The 12,482-nt window shown below is 42.3% G+C and overlaps 1 protein-coding gene across 1 annotated transcript in view; it reads right to left on the reverse strand.

Annotated features, from left to right (window-relative positions):
- Positions 1 to 10,364: 10,364 nt before the first annotated feature.
- The window catches only part of LOC147019339 (sodium-dependent neutral amino acid transporter B(0)AT1-like), a 70,493-nt gene continuing 68,375 nt past the window's right edge, over positions 10,365 to 12,482 (reverse strand). The window contains exons 12-13 of the mRNA XM_085899759.1: positions 11,471 to 11,633; positions 10,365 to 11,378 (exon numbers count right to left, since the gene is read on the reverse strand). Of these exons, the coding sequence (XP_085755885.1) occupies positions 11,157 to 11,378; positions 11,471 to 11,633 (385 nt within the window). The 3' untranslated portion in view covers positions 10,365 to 11,156. The remainder of the gene's footprint in view (positions 11,379 to 11,470; positions 11,634 to 12,482) is intronic.

Below are 12,482 nucleotides of genomic sequence, written 5' to 3' on the forward strand. Positions count from 1 at the left end.
TGATTGGCATTACTCGTCGGATGAAACAACAATTAGAGCAAACCCTGGTGATGGAGACATTGAGGAAGCAGGTGGGGTTGTTGACGAATGAAACACATTTTGAGCAGGTCCAGCATGTGGAGCTGACAGCCCCAGAGGAGTGTGGCGAACCGATGATGAGCAACCTGCTGGAGAGACGCGACCGGACCAAGGTGACTGGAACGAAGCAGGTATGTGGGCACATGCATACATGTTGCGGACGATGAGCTTAAGTTTGGAATTGGATTTTATGTTTACGAAGAGACTCTGTCCGATGGGGTGCACATATGCGTGACCCCTGAATGTGTATGTGGAGTGCCTGTGAACGAATGCTGTGAGCCCACACTCCAGACTACAGCACCGGTGTGTGCTGCCAAGTCCGAAACGTGTGTGTGTGTGTACTCACGTGGCGGTCGATAATGTAACCCTGGAGTGCGAGGCAGCTTGTCAGTACGCAGGCAAGCTTGAATGTGTGGAATGTGAACACATAACCTTGGAATGTGTGAAGCCTGCTGTGTGTGGGAGTCCTGAGCATGGAATGAGTGGTGATGTAGGAAATAGGTTTGAGGTGCAAGGGGAAATAGAAATGCCACCAGGACAGAACTTGACACAGGGGACAGAAACCATAATGGACAGCTCCGCTTGGGTTCTTACAGAGTTAGAGGTCTGTACCCATCCAGGAGCAGGCTTTAGAAATTGGATTTTAATTTCTCTCTCAGCCTCACAGGAAGTTCGGGGTAGAGCGCAGATGAGTAGCAAGCGGCACTGGCATGTTACATACTCGCCGTACCCATTTTAGAACAGGAAGGGGCCAGCAGCGACACTGCCATGTGTCACTTGGTCTTCAAACCTCTCTGAGTACACGAGGGGTTCGGCTAGCTGAGTGGGGTTTATCTGTCTTCAGGGAGTTAGAGGGAAGAGAGGGAGGCTGCTCCCACGATTGGGGTTTACCTGACTTCCGCGAACCCTGGAGAAGAGGAGGGGGTGGACCACAACCCCAATTGAGACGTGACCCCTTTGAGCCATGGCGGAAAGGCGGCGGGGTCATGTAATGGGTAATGAGGGATTCGTTCCCTCACTCCCCTTCCAATGAGCCAAAGAAGCAGGCCATATTGGGATGTAAAAATTTTGATTGAAAATTATATCGAGAGTGATTACAAATTGAGACTGACAGAAGGGATAAGAGTGACACGAGTGGATGTGGGTGATTATTAAAAATAAAAAATAAAAATAGTGGAGACATCACAGGCAAAGCGTTAAACACACCTGAAACAAGTGGATGACAAAGAGTGGCTTGTTTGAGGAAAGACTGAAATGCCAGGTTAGAACCATGCAGAGGTTCCATGGGGCTGGTGAAGAGATTTTTATGTTTTGTTTAAATTGTTGGAAATAAACGATTTAATTAGAGCAGTTTGGAGGAGGCCAGCGGACGACGGACGGAGTGACAAATTGACTGGGGTTTGATAAAAAAAGTGTATCAGTTACATTTGATGACCAAGTGGGATCCAAAGGACTGGTGTGCTTTTGTTTTAACATAAAAGTGAAAGGTGTTGGATGGTGTTGTGGACTGGGGGTGTGGCAATGTGGAATGAATGACTAAAGTGTTTGGGGTGAATGGCATGTTTGTGCAAATGAGGAGAGTAAGTGCGAACAACGTACCCTGTCAGTAGGAGTCTCCTAACTAAGTTAGTGTAGGTTAGGGGGACTTAGAGGATTTGATATGGATTCTGGCTGCTGTTCCATCGTGCAGGCGGACTGCTAGGGGTAGGTGCAGGCCAAAGTATGGTGGTACTGGCTGGGAGTGTGACATGGTATTGGAAGTTGGTGAGTTGGGAGAGAGGGCACCAGGGCTTTGGGGTCTCCTGGCAGGTGAAGGCTGTCAGAGATGCCAGGAGAGCACAGCAGGTTTTAGTGCCAGGAGAGCACAGTAGGTTTTAGTGCTAGGAGAGCCACCCCTTATTTCGGAGCGCCAGAAGCACGCTCAGGTGAACCCCGAGGTCGCTGGGTGTACCCCCACCCCCTATTGGGAGCATGCAAAGAGGCCGAGTAGTAGTCACACTCCCCAGCCAGTGAGTTATGCCTGGCACCCCCAAATGAAAAAAAAAACAAATAAGGGCCTTGCCCAGTTTTAAAAGAATGTTACAGTGTGCCAGGTTCGGAAAAAATGGTCATGAGGATCATTCCAGCCATAGCAAGGTTTGTTTCATTGTTTAGAGCTAAAAGTAAATGGTTTGGTTCGATGAACTCTCCTCCGCACCATTCATGTGTGACACCTGGTACGAGTAGTGTTGATGGGAAAATTTGTTAACAAGGGCCAGGTTAGGTCACTCTCCAAGTGCCAGAGAGGTCACCAGTGTGTCATGAGCACACACCCACGAAGATAACATTTGATTAAGAAACACATCATCCTGTCTGCTAAAAAGTGAAAGAACTTATTAAGAAGACCATACCAAAACAAGTCCTGCCAAAACAAGTCAGGCAAGGAAGAAAAGGGTACACTCTATCTCTCCTAGTCTGAGGTCATCACACCCACTTGTGCCCTCAAGAACGCCTCCAAACTGCATTTGCTTATCATCGATATCACCGTGCCACCATTGCTGTGCCACTTGCTCTCCAATGCAGGGCTTGTTGCCTGCTGCTCCTCGTGAGTGGGCCATATGGGCCGAAGTCATTTTGTGGGCCATATGGGCCGAAGCATTTTTATGGGCCATTGAGGCCAAAGTGCTTTTGTGGGCCGTTGCGGCCGAAGATTCATGCCATTTTGTGGGCCGTTGCGGCCGAAGATTCATGCCATTTTGTGGGCTCAGTGGCCCGAAGAACTCTGAGATTAGGCCACTGGGCCAACTGAACTCACCTGGTGAGAGGCCAATAAGGCCATGAAGTGAGGAAACCCTCAGGGGTGAATAGACAATACTGCCGGGAGGGGGCATGAAGGAGCGAACACGTGAGGGAACTTTGAACATTTGAATGTCCCACTCCTATGTAAATATTGGTGTTAAAAGTGGAATTGAATGCCCTCCCGTACAAATCCATAATTAGAATGTTAAGTATTGTGCATGGAGTGTGAATGTGTTTGTTAGATTAGTGATCCGACATACTCGGATAGGGACATGCCAATCTTACTGTGACACTTTGGTTTTTGGAGTTAAGTGCTTCCAATATTGTGGGTTAGAGTAAATGGGAGATTTGTGCTGTACGTTAGACAGGACCACAACAGTGGGCTGCCCCAAATGGAGGCTCGGGAGAGCCTCGGGAGGAAGGTGGGGGTAGTGTTGTGGAAATGGGCCCTTAGTGTGTTATTAAATATAGGATTAGTCCAGATCCCCCCTTAAATGCATGTTTAGCCAAGTTGTTTGGTAATCAGACACCAAATGTGTGTCGGAAGGTGTAGCAGGCAGTGCAGTGTTCATACAGTGGTGGTGTACCGAGAGGAATCTTTTTCCTTCCCCCCTCTTAACCAGCCCCCACCCAGCGCCCTGACAGAGCCAATCAACAAGACGCACCAGCAACCCATTAGCGGAGAGCTGCTGCAAACTCGAACCATGGACCAATCACGTGTCCCCGAAAGTGGTCCGAAAAGCCCGCCCCAAAAGGCAGGAAGAACTGCTTTTTCCTGTCTGCGATCTGCTTTATGAGGAGTTACTTGGCCATGGATCCAGCATGCGGGTCATCTCCAGGTTCATCCTGAATCCAACCACAAAGCCTTTGACTTTACTCCCTGCACAGCTCGACCACGTCTTTTCATCCCATCGATCCACCTGCAGAGTCCAACACCCAGATTTGGCCTAATCTGGTGTACAGGCCAGGCCTGCATTTGCATTCTGGACCTTGTGAAAAAACAGCTAGAACACACACCGGATCTCACTCTCTTGTTCCGCCGACCTCACAGGGGCTGGACGCACTGAGACTGCATGCGTGGGCTGTGCCGATACGAGTACGTCGCCACCATTTTTCCAGGTTGCGTGCATGGGCTGTGCCGATAGGAGTACGTCACCGCCATTTTGCTGCGCTGCATGCTCAGGCCGGGCACTCGAATCCGGTGACATCGGCTTGTCACGAGCCGCATTCGTGCCTTCCACACCTTTCCTCTCGTCCATGAGGCACCACCAAGTACTCCGTGTCTTGTATGCATGTTGTCCAGGCCTAAGGCATATTTTGCTGGGGCCCGCTGCGAAAACCCGTATCCGTAGCTCCCGAGATAAGAGCGGGTTATAGATAAATTATAACGTTGTCACGAATGCTTTGCTTGCGTCGTGTTCCTTGATGTTTCCCCATTAAATCTGGCTGATTCATACGACATTTGCCGCCCTGAATTTATCCGTGCCACGCTGAAGAACAATCGCTCGATTTGTATTTAAAACCAAATTGGCTACGGATTGCGGCAGACTTTGCTCGGTCTCTGATCAAACCCATTCTGTAGCCAAGCTATATCCCCAACTGGCAAGGCACAGGGGTACTTTGGTATCATGATCTTAAGCGCGTGACCCGAGACCTGTGCCGAACTAGCCGGCAATATAACCCCTGAGACGGCAGTGCTGTTAAGCGCTACCGAATCAACAACAATACATCATCAATCTGTGGAACATCAACCTAATTTTATCGATCTCTTCCATTTTTAGGAAAGGTTTATTATCACCCTCATACTTTATATTCATTTCTCTTATCAAACTTGTAAAGTAATTCATTTTGGGTGTAATTTTGAAAGGGCTATGATCCTCTATATATTTTTTCAGGTGAGTAATGAGAATATCGGCACAGAATATACACTTTTTATAAACTTCTAACTCTGCTGAATCAAATCAATTTGTGAGTTTTCCAATGTGCTCACGGATGGGATTCAACACAGAGTCTCCTTCGAGTTCCTCAAAACATAAAGTTTTGGGATCTTGTATATCACTTACATTTAGCATGTTGTTAATTTATATAGTACGTTTTCTTTTAAAATAATTTTATCCTCTAATAAGTCATATTTTTGAATCAGCTTATTTATATGTTTCACCATCTTCATAATCATTATTTATATCATCAGGGTATTCACTATTAACAGCATCTTTATCATCTATAAAACTACTTTGATAACTGACATTTGAACATAAGCTGTATCATTGTGGCCTTCTGCACAAAGATCCTCACCAGCAAATTTGTTAAAATCTTCAGACATGCAATGGCTCATTTATTAAGGAAAACACTTGTATTATAAATTCTGTATCAACACATATCCATATGGTAAAGTATTAATTCCATTCCCCAATATATATATATATATATATATATATATATATATATATATATATATATATATATATATATATATATATATATATATTATGCTCCCAATGCTTTCTTATATATTTGTTCTGAATATATCTGATGCTTCTAACTTCTAATACTATTCTTCTTTTTTCTTTAAAACTAAACAATCATAATAATGCTTGAAATTTATAGTGTCTTTAATGACATTTTTCTTGATCACTTCCAACTTTTTATCACTTTACAACCACTATACTTATGAGCATACGATTTTGCTCTTTATCCTACAAATTCACTCACAATCTGCCCCCCCCTCCCCAACTCATCTTTAAATGTTCCAATAACTTTTTTGTTTTATGTTGAAAATAGTCGATTACCTTTTTCATAGTTGATTGTGTCAATGTTTATGTCTTCCATCATATCCTCCTAAACATCTGTCTTGATATCCAATATAAAACTGTCTGAATCCATGTTAAGCAGATTAACTCTTTCATCATAGTTCTTATTTAAGCTGTTGTGGAAATAGTAAAACATCAACAACTTTGACAAGTCAAGAACTGATGTTCCTACATAAATAGGTTTATCCATCACAATGCTTTCCTTCTCCATATGAATATGACAAAAGTTCTCAGAGAATGTCTCCCTTCATTTAAAGTTGGGTCTATTAATTAATTTAAATGCTTGTTTCCAAGATGTAGAAAGTCTTATGTTTTGTCTCTTTCTTACATTTTCCATCGTCTTGCCAAATACAGCATCATTTATTAATTTATTGAAGTATTTGTCAAAGTTGGTCTTCGCAACGGTTCGCATCTGATTATTTAAGTCGAGATTTTTAGATCCTCTTGGAGGATCTCTCAGTCTTACTCACGTTGTTGTTCTTCATCTTCTTCTTGTGGACTTTTTTGTTTCACAGCCCACAGTTTTCATCGAAACTTCCTGAAACTTGGCATATATATGTAAAAAATACCCTGCGCAGACAGTAACCATGTCCGATTTTGAAAATTCCTCCCAGAAAAAAAGTTATGACGTCAAAATATCTCCGCTAATGGAAATCGCCTAAAATATTATCTCCGAAACTAGGCAAGCTTTTTGAATTATATTTGCGGGAATCGAACAGGGCATTAGCAGAGATGAATTACCGCACATATGATGCATCACTATGACGTCATATCAATTTTTATGATGTCCTTCCTATTTTTTGTTTCACAACCCAGAGTTTTCATCGGATCTTCGTGAAACTTGCCATGTATATACAGAAAGCCCACGCGCAGGCAGTAACCATCTCCGATTTTGGAAATTCTTCCTAGAAAAAAAAGTTGACGTCAAAATATTGCCGCTAATGGAAATCGCCTATACCATTATCTCCGAAACTAGGCAAGCCGTTTGAATTTTTTGCGGGAATCAAGCCGGTCATTAGCATAGATAATTTATCGCAAACCTGATACATCACAATGACGTTATATTTGTTTTAATGACGTCATTAAGAGGACGAGGATCTTCGCTCATTTGAGCTTGTTTTTTTAACCAATGACTTTGATTAAACTTTAGAACTCTGTGAATTTTCTTTATTGTCAATCCAGGTGATAAGGTTTCTTTGGTGTAATACATAATTGTCTATATCATATAATGTTGGGTAAAAGCTTTTCTGTTGGTGTACATGCTCGAGAAGAGCTCGTAAGGAATGATTGCTGAGCCATTGCTTTCTTGGTTTTTCTTTATCAGAAGCATATAGTAGTAAGTCTTTGTGAGCATTGTGGAGTTCTTCAGGATATTTTAAATCCACTTCAAAGTAATATCCAACTTTTGCTTCATCCAATTCTTTCTCGATAGAGATAATGATGTTTTTAATATTTGTTCAGAATTCTTCTCCTGTACCCATTTGAAGCCTCCAGATGGTCGAGCTTGAGACATCACCCGCCCATAGAGATTGTTGGCATCATAATACATAAAATAAGAGCTATCTTTCGAAGCATCGTAATCAGAGTTATTTATCGTTTGCTTTAGAAAACATTTTTGAACAGACTTGTGATATTCCTTCTCTTTTAGCCTCCTCTATCATCAACAACATATCCATAGCAGAAATTAATGTGAGAAGTTGTTTCGTCATCTTTAGCAATGCACTCCAAGCTAGACTAGGTGTTGTATAATAATGAACAGGGTCTAATCCATACAAATTCCTATTCTGACAGACATTTCTGAATGATTCAAATATGTCGGCTAATAACAAAACATCAGTCTGAAGATGCAAGCCATTATATTCACTAAATATTTCCCAGATATTTTGTGCATGTTTATAATCTTCATTACTAATATGAATTTTATTCAGATCGTTGTAGAAGCTTTCTTTTTAAGGGAGTTGTGTTTCCTTGAATCTTCCAAAGTTGTCCACATGGTCATATGGGTAAAGACCCTTTCGTGATAAGAGCTCAACTGTGCTTGCTTCAGCGGAGACTAGGTTTATTTCCTCTTCATTTAGGAAATGATTTTGGAGATTTGTAAATTTTTTAAGACTTTATGCTTATGTCGATAAATTAATTATTTGGCATAAATTTGCATGAATCTAGAAATCTAATATTACTTTTGTGAGTTGTTGGGATTGATTTTGTCAATGAGATGTACTTGTGGTCGGTGGAAGGAATGACGGGTATATCTCCAGGTGTCTTTGAAAGTTCACTTGTAAATAAATGTGTCATAGTTGATGTTGTTGTAAAGAAAGACTGGAATGAAAGTAGGGAGTTTAAAATTGAGATTGCAACTTTGATGAGCAGGTCCTCTGTATTTACCAGGAAGATGGCAATGGTCTCTAAGTTTTGGTTCTTTCCTGATTAAATCTTGACAAAGATAACATATGTTGGAGATCTTAAACTCTTCTTCTTCATCTTTTGTTAATTTAATTGGTTTGTAAGGTTTTTTTGCATTACTTCTGTTGGTTGAATACAATCTTTTTCCCATTGTTTTACAAACGATTGAGGGGGTATCTTCTCCTCTGTACATTTCTAATTTATTATATTGGTCTCCAACAGATGATTTGATGAAGTAACAGAACCCACAAGGAGTATGCTTTTGATATGGCTTCGTGCAGGATTGATTTGGATTTGGAGAGGTAGTGTCTATCTTTTGGAGAATGCTTTCAAAGTCGGCATATATCACAAATGGATGCTTTATGGATTTATTTATATCATTGAAATATACCACTAAATCCACCTTTGGCATATTGATTACAGTTAGTTTATGGTTTGAGCAATATTATAATTGAATGTTCTCATTTTTATTTTGTGTGAAAGGTTGAGACATCGCTATCAGGGATATTCCTTATGAGTTTGATTGTATGTTTGAGAAGTAGTCGATCTTGATAAATTTTTGATGTAAGCATAATGTGAATTTTCCTCCGAACTATAGTACAGACGGTCCATGTGCATTTCATCATTTTTATAGTTATTTCAAATTTTTAATATTTCAACTTTGTAGCTGTTAATCCATACACATAAATCGGGAGATTGTTCATTTTCTCAAAGTTCGAGATGTCCTTTAACTTCATTGGAAATTCTAATCATTTAATATTTTTTTATAATGCCATGTTCGTTCTGGTTTCCATTGTGGGGGGTGTAATTGAGCAAGAACAGCCCAGAGGAAGCATTTGTGGTCATTGTTTTAAATATAAAATTTTATAACACAAGGGAGTATCATTCATTGTTCGGGATGTAAACAGAAGGAATCTCTGTTCAAATGGGGAGCGGGGGGGAGGATATAAATAGGTAAGAGAGAGGGTGAGAGATTTGCGGTGGGGAGGGGGTAAGATAAAATGAGGGGTGGTTAAAAAAAATTTTGATGCATAGTTGAGGAGCTTGGTCACAGAAACAATTTAATGTGGAGAAACTGATACAGGATGAGTGGAAAAGATGGGGGAGGAGAAGGAGAAGTTGTTGCCAGAAGAGATCCATGAGAAAAAATTCACTCCTTTTTATTTACAGGGTCAAATAGTTTTTCCCTGAGTTAACATTAGTCATTGGTGGAAATAGGATAGTCCCAGAACCAACAAAATTCCCCTACTGAGGTCTTGGAGGTGAACCAGAGATACAGCTCCAGCAGCGTGCGGAGCGCAGCAAGGAGCAGGCTGTGACAGCAACGTGAGCCTTCTATCATTGGGCATACATTGACCGCAGACCTGATTGTGATCCAGTGTGTGGATTCACTCCTGCGAGCAGACTGATTCTGCTCACGAAGAGCCAACACAGCACTCGGGGTGCAAAACAACTACACGTTGACAGCTTCTCTGGGCAGCTTGCGCCAAGGTCGTCCCTCCTCCCTACTCTTTCTCATGGTTCAGCCAGAATCGTGGTAAGGTTTCCACACTGCATGATGATTCCTCCATTCCATACACACAAGGTTGACCGTTCCTCTGCAGGTTCATTTGAATGTTTGTTTTGACATGGCAAGGTTCATTTGCACGTTCAGACACTGCAAGATTCTGACTGATTCACGGCACGAATCCTGTTCAAGGGGGGTGCATTAAATCGTGAGTGTGAACTTGCTTTCTCACAGGGTGGAAATTTGCCTTTCTATCTGAAGAGTTGTTGAAATACTGTATTTGAAACTGCATTGAAACACATGTGTGTAACTTTGATTAAGTTTTAAGGAGTATTGAACGTGATCTGTATTTCCTGTGTGGAATTTTACAGTTACGGAAGGTTGATGATGAATTATTAATTGAAATGTTATTGACTTGTTCTTGAATGACGGTCGTGCATTTTAATAAATTGTATTTTAAATTTCCTTCTGTTGTATGTTGTGCGCTTGTTGTCAGCTGTGTTAATTGACTGAAAAGGTTAAAGTGATTGTTATAATTATCTGTCGTGTGACCCTTCGTGTACTTGAGGCACGGAAGCCGTGTAAATGGCGAAACTGCGAAAGCCGAACCCGTGAATGAGTTTCCATGCAGAGTGGAAGCAGCTTTGTTCGGGTGGAAACTCAAAATCATAATTGTATCGAGAAATTTATGAAACCTCCCACCCACTCCTGGGTCCCCAAATGGTTCCCCAGAAAGTTTGGTGGGGCTGGCCCCAAAATTGGGGGAGTAGTTCAGAAACGGACAGATGGACAGACAGTCCTGCTTTATTATATCGATATAGTGATGGCAAGACCTGTTCAACAGTGCAAAATAACTGCCCCTTATCTGTTTGTTCATGTTAAGGCCATTTGTGATTCCAGAGCAATACTTTCATCTTCCATATCTTACAAAAAAATTATTTCAATGCTAGAAATAAATCTTCCAGGTTAACAGATATTGTTGCTGCTCCGCCATGGTTAATGTTGCATTTACAGGGTGCATCAAAAGTCTGGAATAATCAGGATATTTATTGTAATGATTGCCAGCCACCGATGTGCACACACATATCAATTATCGTATGTAGGTATCTGAAAGTTTCTTCACATTGACACCGATTTTAGTATATCCGAAGGTTGTTGTTTTTATTTTTTTGATTTTGCTATTATTTTGACCATTTCAATAGTACTTGGTCATCGTGCTCTAATTTTAAACCGCCAATTTCAAGTGTCCCCCAAATTAAAAGTCAAGTGGCGTTAAATTCCGACTATGTGGGAGCCATTCAATTGGTGCACGACCTCCTATCCACCTCAAAGGCATCGTCTCATCCAAAAAACTTTCACACGATTGTGGCATCATGTGGTGGAGTCCCATCATGTTGAAAGAATACTTTTCTTAATCGCTGAATTGGAATGTCATCCAAATAAGTAACCACAATCTCTTCAATCATCGTAAGATCGCTTGCACTTGTAACATTATGTTCATAAAAATTGGAGCCTATTGCATTGTCCTCATGAATTGTGCATCACAGGAAAAATATTTACTATGGTTCTGTACTTTTGAGTCACCCTGTCTTTTCCGATTTCTCCTGTTCAGGTGGCACAACACTATTGCCTTGATTAAGAAGGTCAGAGACCGAAGGAATGTCAGGTTTTTCAGTGCGACCTCGTGCATACTGGTACACCGCAGCAACCACAAAGGCAACCCCACCAGCCCCTGAGATCACGATGATAATGAAGATCATCCATGGTGGGTATTGCAATTTATCTTGCTTTGGGAAATCTTTCTGTGAACATAAAAGGATAGGGACATTGAAAACAACATGGAGCACATATCAACGAAAAATAAACATGCTCACTGATTAACTGTGAAGAATACCGATGAAGGGTTCCATGCATCATATGTTAATGGAGTCAATGCTTGTTGAACAATGTAGGCCACGAATATAACAGCCAGCATGCAGGGGCTGATGAAACACAGAGTCAACTTCCAATACCAGTTTGGGGTGCGGCCAACCATTTTCTTCATATCCTTGCTGAATCTGCAATCAGCGAGAGAGAAATGACAAAGCACAAAAATGGAGTAAAATGAAGTCCACTGAAAAAGCCGTAAAACACCCATTCCATTGCCTACACATCTATATATTGTTGCGAATTCGCGCTCGCCGGCGTGCGAACGGCCACGTGACTCGAATCGCGGCACGTCGCCCACCGGACGGACAATTCTGTCGTGACCCTCTCGGACGAACGCCGGGAGCTAGTCACGGGTGGGCCTTTCGGCCTCACCACGATCGTGCCAATCGGCCACCCGCGTGGGATAGGGTTGTTCGCCAAACTCGACCTACCTAAGTACCCACGCGGATGGTAGACCGGGCGATCGCACCTCGCCGCAGGTCGACTCCGGACACGGGCCGCTTAAGCGGTCCGTTCCGTGCTATCGGGATTACCGAGCGGTGTTATCGTCGGCCTCGACTGTTCCGATTAATTATCGGGCGTATTAAGCCCACGACGAACCCGTTACGTGAAGCAAGATGGAGATTCAAACAAAGGAAAGAACGCAGCGAAACGGGGAACAATCGGACAAGAACATTTAATACGGAAGCACGGAAGGCACGTATATTACAGTCACAGGGATACACTAAAAGCAATACACGTATTTACAATCACCGTAAAGAAACACAAGCAAGGAACGATGCAGAGCTACAACCGAATATGATTTACGACACAGAACACTTGTACAATTTTACTTCACCAGACTGGCGCCACACATACACGTTTACACAGAACCCAAAAGAAATGGAAGTCGCGACTTCCCTGAGCGTGTCGAGTCCCTCCCCAACGTCCGTCGACGTGGTCCCGCCTGGCCGCGACTCCGTGCCCGAGCGTGGTAG

Source organism: Eptatretus burgeri, chromosome 10 (assembly GCF_056783735.1).
Source record: "Eptatretus burgeri isolate ZD-2024b chromosome 10, Ebu_testis_v1, whole genome shotgun sequence".
NCBI lineage: Eukaryota > Metazoa > Chordata > Myxini > Myxiniformes > Myxinidae > Eptatretus > Eptatretus burgeri.